The following is an 8298-nucleotide window of genomic DNA, read 5'->3' as shown; positions in this document are numbered from 1 at the left end:
TAAATCAACCATTTCCATTTACTTCCTTGTGTTTCTTTTCCCTCTTTTACCTCACAATTGAAGCAGTGCACTGAAAGCTTTCTAATTTGGATCCCCTGATAACCTGGGCACACTCTAGTTACCCTAAATCGCTCTGAAGCTACTACCGCCCATCAGCTTCCTTCTCTCAACGGAAGTTTACTCATCTTGACTCTCGCTGTCCAGGACAAATGGACATCTCTGGCTCAACTTCCCTTTCCTCCTCCCCTTCTCCTTCCTATACTTTTCCCATTCTCCCTAATCTCTCCCTTCCCTCTTCCTCTCCCTCTCTCTCCCCATCCCCAAGTGTAGCTTCCACTGCTCTCTTCTGCCTTTTCCTATCACTCCTTTCTCTGCTGGGCATTTTGGGAAACCTGTACACTCTAGGGCTTCTCATTCACCGCAGGACATCAAGAAGGCGGCATACAGCTCCTGCCTGTTGTTACAGCCCCTCCTGCTTTGGCTCCTCCTCTCCCTCCTCTTCTCCTACCTCTTCCTCTTCCTCTTCCTCCCTTCACCTGCAGGTTCTGAGTCTGGCTTTGGCAGACCTGGTGTACCTCTCCACTGTCCCGTTCATTGTGTATGACAGCTTAGCGTCTGACTGGGCCTTTGGTGAACTAGGCTGCCGGCTCCTACTCAGTCTGGATTTGCTCACCATGCACGCATGCATCTTCACCCTCACTGCTATGAGTCTGGACCGTTATCGAGCTGTGGCTGACCCACTGGCAGCCTCCTCATCACCTTCGTCTGGACTGCTGAGAATAGCTTTGGCCTGGGGCTTTGCCGTGGCCCTCACTTTGCCCATGATGATCACTCTGCACCTTGAAGATGGAGAGAACCATGAAGGCAAGTTGTGCGTGCCAGCTTGGGATGAGCAGAGTTCGAAAACCTACCTCAGTGTTCTCTTCTGCACCAGTATTCTGGGCCCAGGGCTGGCCATTGGAGCTTTGTATGCAGCCTTGGGAAGGCTCTACTGGGTATCTCAGACGCAGCCAGCCTGGGCAGGAGGGGGCAATGCCTACCCGCCCCGTGCACCTCGCCCCAAAGTCCTGCTCCTCATCCTAGGCATTGTGCTAACATTCTGGGCTTGTTTCCTCCCATTTTGGATCTGGCAGCTTCTGCCACTTTACCGTCCGGAAGTGCTGCGTGTGGTGCCAGTGGGCACGCAGGTGACCATCAATCGTATCCTCACAGGATTAACTTATGGAAACTCATGTGTGAATCCGTTCTTTTACACACTACTGACGGGAAAGCGCAAACAGACCAGCAGGAAGGCGACAAGTGCAGCCGCCCCACTCTGCCAGAAGGGCAGCTCTGATCAACAATAATCAGCTGTCTACTATGATGACCACCAGTAAGTGCAATCAATGAAGCCCATGAGGGCTCAAGACTGTGCATAGTAATGTTCATCAAACAGATTCCTTTTCATTTTGGTGCTAAATGGCTTAAAATGTATAGCTTTATACTTGTGCTGCAGTGCAAATATAGCGATGAAATAGTGTAAAAAATCTGACAAGCATTATGTAATAAGGTTCTTGCAAACCAAAATGAAATACAAAGCAATGAATGCATATGTAAGTACAGTATATCTGAAATCCTTAAAAGGTTTGTCGACCTTGATAAGCACATCAAAAACCCTTGCCATCCTGCCTTCAGAAATTTGTGGACTAAAATGTGTGAAACATCTGTTTTACCGGGTAATAAAAGGCAACTTGAAAGGGACAAAACAAGCTTTTTCAGGATTTGCAAATTGCCCCAGGAGACACTTACAGCAGGTTTGAACCATTTAACTACCAAATTGGTTTATTAGTGTAAGTGCAAAGGAGAAATTACATAGTATAGATTTGGCTCAAAGCTAAACAACATGTCAGAGTTTGCTCTTTTGTGGAGGATAAATCACTTCTGTCACAATGCCAGGACAAACAATGTCTCATCCCACGATAGGACATTATGCTCTCTGTGATGTATGTCATCAGACTCAACTAATCTAATCTTCAATGTCCAACAGATCTTGAACAATCCTGACTTTGTGTATTTATTGGCACCTAAATTACTTAAAATATATCATTAAAAGTACCATATACTGTACATTATTACTTGCCATTTGTTATTACATTCAACTAATTCTATGATTATTGTAAAAACTGAATTTAATAGAATATAATATTATGAATGTTTCTATCATGACTTATTACTATCACTTACCAAACTTTTTCAAAGGTGCAATTAGCTAATTTAAGCAAAAATTAGAATTTGTAATTCCACTGCAAAAAAACAGATAGTCTTTCCAATGTAACATACACATTTGCTCATTTGGCACTATTTATGCATGTTCATGGAAAACATCAGCAAAGGAAATTATAACATTTTTGAAAATGTGCATTCAAATATTCCAAAAAGCATATTTAATTTGTAGTCAAAAGTCGCATGTGGCTTTAACCAATCCCTGACCATTCAAAAGATGTTTTTGAAAAGATTAGATTGTACTGTATAGAATTGTATTTGTTCTGTTTTACTGTTAAATAATGCATTGCTTTGCACAAGGCTTAGCTGAAAGTATTCTGAGGTGCTTTTCATAATATACAATTGTCAATAAAGAAATATTCTATGGAACAACAGCAGAATGGTTCATCATACAAGTCTTTTGGGACACTTTAGAAGACTTTTTGGCCCTAACAGCCCCACAGCCTAAATGATACTGCAGAAATGTAATAAAGCTAAACACTTTATTGCAATAGCAGATGAGTGGGCTTTTCAATGGTTGAAAGATATAAAAATGCATTAGAAATGAAAAAATAAAAAAACATAATATTGAGACTCAAGATATGAAGTTTTCATTCAGGAAGCAGTTATTTATGTTTCTGCATATGGCCAGGTCTATGCTTTTGCTAGCATTCACTTTTTTGCGGGTCTTACATGGGGTGTGTGTATTACACTGCAGTGCTTGGATGTGACACCAAAATGTGTAAGTGCTTTGTTAGACCTTCATGTTAGGTTAGCAATTGGACTTTGAAGTCGATGCCACAGTGTTACATATGAAATGCGCATGACAAGTACAGACTATGCAGAAGCAATCCTGTATTTGCAGTGTGCATGACTCATGTGTATTGTTGAGTGGCATTACTGTACTGGTTTGCGGGCTGCCTGCTGCACTCTGATGCACATGGACAATTATTGTTGTTTGACAGAGAGAAATGAGAATTATAGACGTGTGTTCATGTGCTTGTGTCTTGGGGATCTATTTGGGACTTTTCTGAAATCTGCGATGGAAAACTTTTCCCTCATTCATTTGAAATGCCTATGGATGCACAATGTTTAAATGTTATATTATTGGTATAACTGCACACTGTAAACCCTAATGCTCAAAATAATTAATTGTTTTGAGTAGAGAAAAATAAAATCATACAAATTAGTATAAATAAATGAACCTTTATGAGTATCTAGAACTTTCTCTTTCTTTTGAGATCACAACATCTTTGAAGTAATCTGAATTGTTTTATTGTTTTGAGTTTAATGAATCTTTCTCTTTAAATTTACAGGAAATTAAATTGAACTGAAACTGGGCAGGGGATTTCTATTTCCCAGCATGCTTTGCATGGCTCTCGACGGAGAGAGTAAATGTTAAAATTATGAGTTAAATAACATGGGGCCTGGGTAGCTCAGCGAGCAAAGATGCTGACTACCACCACTGGAGTCGGTGAGTGACTGACTGACTCCAGCCAGGTTTGGCCCAGTTGCAGGGGAGGTAGAGTCAAATGGGGGTAACCTCCTCGTGGTCGCTATAATGTGGTTCACTCTCAGTGGGACGTGTGGTGAGTTGTGCGTGGATGCCGTGGAGAATAGCGTGAAGCCTCCACATGTCTCTGCGTAGCGTAATGCACTCAACAAGCCACATGCTCCCATTGTCTCGGGAGCACGTCCATGGCACAGTAGGGTCGCCAGCTTGCTGGTTGCTTTTGTTGTGCCAGTGGGAATTAGTACATAAATACCCACCACAAGTAATTGCATGAAAACCAAGGTTGAGGTAGTTAGTGTCTTGTGTTTAGATTGATTTAGTCCCCACTCCTATCTAAATCCCTCTGTTTTGGTCCTTACGATCATGTGTAGCATGGCAAATTTATCTAAAGAGTTTATACATTCTCCATTGGAAACAACGCTTGATCTGTGTACTAAAGACCAATTATTAAAAACCGCTGCACTCTATGGGCTCCTATTTACTAAGATCTCAAATAACATGTGCTAATTTGCATGTGCAATCCATGAAATTGCATGTGGGCGTTTTGCTGGTGATTTACTATAAGAAAAATTGTGCAAAAAAACTACACATGCAAATGTAAGGCTTTTGTGTTTGCAGTTACAGTACAACTCTCACTAAATACCATTTTATTTTTATTCAATGTGGCATTTGTTTATTTATAAGATTGTATGATACACGCAGGGGCATATCCAGGATTTTTTGTCTGGGGTGGCAAAGGGGTGGCAAGTGTCGAGTAAGGGGTGGCATCCAATAATTTCTGGTTTGGGGAACGTTGTTATGGACCATGCGTCACACAGTCGCGCTAAGCCATTGCACACTGTCTCCAGGACTCAGGTCTGAGTTGGGGTAGCAAAGCTCATTTTTAGGTTGCCACCCTTCTGGCCCCGCCCCTGTGTATATGTTAAACCATCACAGCACTGATGTGCACTTAATGAAATTTAAAGGATTCAGATTTATTTTTTGTTAAATTTAGTTGTAAGATATCAGCTCACTTTTCATTCACAGTTGTTTTTTAGAACCAATTCCACTCAAATATTGTTATAAATTGTAAACAAATACTAATGATGACAATAATAATAAATTGTTATTGAAATTATTATTTTTGACTTTTAATTTTAATTTTAAATATAACAGTAATATATTTAAATCATGCACATTTTAAACCCTCACACTTTTATTTTGACATTCTGAACTCTCCAGGAATTCCTGTAAGAGTGTCTGTTTGTAGGCAAGTTCACAGTAGTTTAATTCGCTCCTTATTCAAATTCTGGTAAAATGCTCCTCCGATGCTGTTCTAAATGCATATTATAAGTGAACCAAACTATTGAGCATCTACAGCCATGGCCAGAAGTATTGGCAGTGACATAAATTTTGTGTTTTGCAAAGTTTGCTGCTTCAGTATTTGTAGATTATTTTTTCACATGTTTCTATGGTATACTGGAAAAACAATGAAAAGCATTTCGAAAGTTTTAAAGGCTTTTATTGGCAAAACCATTCAATATATCTAAAGAAATACAACATTTCAATGTAATGATCTCCAAGCCACTTCATTATCACTCTTGCCTTGTGACATGGTGCTCTATCATGCTGGAAAATGCAGGGATCATCACCAAATTGCTCCTGGATCGTTGGGAGAAGTTGCTCTTGCAGGAGGTTTTGATACCATTCTTTATTCATGGCAGTGTTTTTGGGCAGAATTGTGAGAGAGCCCACTCCCTTGGATGAAAAGCAACCCCACACATGGATGGTCTCAGGATGCTTCACTGTTGGCACGATACAGGACTCATGGTAGCGTTCACCTTTTCTTCTCTGGACTATCGATTTTCCAGATGTCCCAAACAGACGGAAGGGGGCTTCATCAGAGAAAATAACTTTGCACCAGTCTTCTGCTGTCCAATCCTTGTACTTCCTGCAGAATTTCAGTCTGTCCTCTATGTTTTTCTTGGAGAGAAGTGACTTCTTTGCTGCCCTTCTTGACACCAGGCCATTGGCCAATATTGAGCAAGCTCTGCACTGGTGGTGTCACAATTCTGTAGCCGACTCCTCAGGAGGAGACAGTCCTGGCACTTGCTGGACACTCTGGGACATCTTGAAGCCTTCACTGCAGTTGAACCTCTCTCCTTAAAGTTCTTGATGATCCGGTAAATGGAGCAATGTGAGGCCATTTTGAGGCAAAGCAATGATGGTTGCACATCTTTCTTTAGAGGTAACCATTGTGAAAAAGAACACAATAATTGGAAGCACTTCTTCCCTCCTTTTATAGCAATAAGTCTGCTCTTATAATCCAGTCAGAGTGATTTCACCTGACTAGTACTCATTCACACTTTCCCAGTTGCTGCTGATATGATTAGTGAAATTATGTTAGCTGGTAATTTTGTGCCAGGGCCAAATAACAGTTACATTTTGTTTTTTGTGATAAAGTGAATTTTTTTGGCCAATAAAGCTTTTTGCAATTATTTAAAATGCATCTGATCACTCTGCACAATAATCGAGAAACAACGTGAATCAACACCACAACAACTGAAGCAGAAAACTTTGCAAAACACAAAATTTATGTCATTGTCAATACTTTTGGCCACGGCTATACATCTGAGAGTCTGTTCTTGAATAGCGCTCAAATATTAAGCACCGCTTTGAAGGCTAAAAATAGCCTTGAGTGAATCACCAGTTTGTGCATGAGTTTGTGTCAATAGAGCAACACAATTCACTAATGCACTGGTGCTGTGCATACTATATATTTACTTATTAACACAGACTTTTGTGATTCATGGAGCTATCACACGTCTTCAAGTGGCTTTGAATAAAATCAGAGTCATATTAACTGCTTTAATGGTGTTTTCATGGTTGTTTTGGGTGGTTCTTCTACTACAGGCACTTTTAGCCTTGTGAACTTGAGGGGGAAAAAAAGTGTTCAAATCAAAATTTTCACAATCTAACAGTTAAATATGACTAGTCTAGTTTAATGATCCATAAGAGAACACACTTGCATTATAAGACAAATTGGTGTTTTTTGACATGTTTTCCGATCCGCACTGAACAAATGTCATTTCCATCACATGTAAATATTTGATTATTATTTACAAATATTATGATATACATAATTTCTTAACAGTGTAAGACCACTTTCACACATAGTTTTACCAGTTTATACCTATATTGCAATTACCATAGATTTGTGGATTAAGTAAATTAATTGTCATGAGGCCCAAACACAAAGCTTACATCCACCACAACCTGAAATATAATATTGGATTGGTTAGATACATTTCAGAAAAATAACTACTTGTGTTATTACATTAAGTGGACCATTAGCCCATAAACTATGCAGAAGTTTTTAATGAGTGATTAGAGTTTTGTAAATATTTTCAAAAAACATACAAGGTGGTGGAAATGACTGGGTGGTGTGGAAATGACAATGAATGGACGTCCATGTAGAAAAACAGAAAGACATTTATTTGAAACCTTCTGAAGCAGACAATTCCAACAAATCTTTAGTCTCATTAGTCTGTTTGGTTCCATAACCAGATGAACATTTACAGTCTTACTGTAAACAACTTTAACCACAAATAGTCACATGAAAAATGTAAGGTACACATAACTTGTGATTGTAAAATTGTAACATTGTAACATTCTAATTGGTTAGATGAACAGTTTTGAATTTTGGAATTCTTAAAAAAAAATAAATAAACTTTAGTCATGCCAATGCATTGTAACATGAACTATAAAGCATCTTGAGCATGCACACACTGTGTGTGAGTGAGTTTGGTATTGTAAAATTCTAATCAGTCTCTTAGATGAACACTGTTCTGAAGAGAACATTTAAAAGACACCTTAAACTATACCATAACATGAACTGTAAAGCATCTTGATCACAAGGGCTGTGTGTGCATGAGAGATAGAGAGAGAGAGAGAGAGAAAGAGAGAGAGAGAGAGGTAAGCATGGAGGTTTGTCCAGAGGGCAATTATGGTGACCAGACGATATGTGTGTGAGAGATAATGTGCATGAAAGTGAGGTTGAGTGTGTGTGTGTGTGTGAGAGAGAGACAGTTTATGAGAGAGGGAGTGAGTGTGTGTGTGTGAGAGAGAGACAGTTTATGAGAGAGGGAGTGAGTGTGTGTGTGTGTGAGAGAGAGAGAGAGAGAGAGAGAGAGAGAGGAGAGAGAGAGTGGCAATGTGATTCAAGGCCAAATCTTGCAGATTTCTTTCCAAACTTCCGTCTTAATCTCCTTGTGCCGTTTTGTCACTGGTACGGCCTCAGGGATGAGGCCTATTATATCCATGGGTTGGTACCAGATGACATCATCTCTCAGTGGCCAATAAAAGCGATTGATCCCAATACCGGTCATTGTTTTCACTTGAGCACCACTGTATAACTCAACATCCTGAATAATACCTGGGTACACATCTCCATCATACACCACTGCACACCACTGACTGATAAAACCCTCATGCAAGTCCAAAATTGGTTTTCATATCTGTCTCTCAGCTCAGCAAGAAGAGCATTATGGAAAACCAAAGTTCTT

At 39.8% G+C, this 8298-nt stretch overlaps 1 protein-coding gene across 1 annotated transcript; it reads left to right on the top strand.

The window, feature by feature from the left end:
- Positions 1 to 209: 209 nt before the first annotated feature.
- On the top strand, positions 210 to 1346 carry LOC127655593 (urotensin-2 receptor-like). The gene has a single exon (XM_052143486.1). It carries the CDS (start codon positions 210 to 212, stop codon positions 1344 to 1346), a length of 1137 nt encoding a protein of 378 aa, XP_051999446.1.
- Positions 1347 to 8298: the final 6952 nt, after the last annotated feature.

Source organism: Xyrauchen texanus, chromosome 15 (genome assembly GCF_025860055.1).
Source record: "Xyrauchen texanus isolate HMW12.3.18 chromosome 15, RBS_HiC_50CHRs, whole genome shotgun sequence".
Taxonomy (NCBI): Eukaryota; Metazoa; Chordata; class Actinopteri; order Cypriniformes; family Catostomidae; genus Xyrauchen; species Xyrauchen texanus.
The sequence above is the reverse complement of the archived record's forward strand: the minus strand, read 5'-3'. Positions and strand labels throughout refer to the sequence as shown.

Bases quoted from the DNA above. Each gene is read 5' to 3' on its own strand.
- LOC127655593 (XM_052143486.1), top strand. From the start codon at position 210: ATGGACATCTCTGGCTCAACTTCCCTTTCCTCCTCCCCTTCTCCTTCC.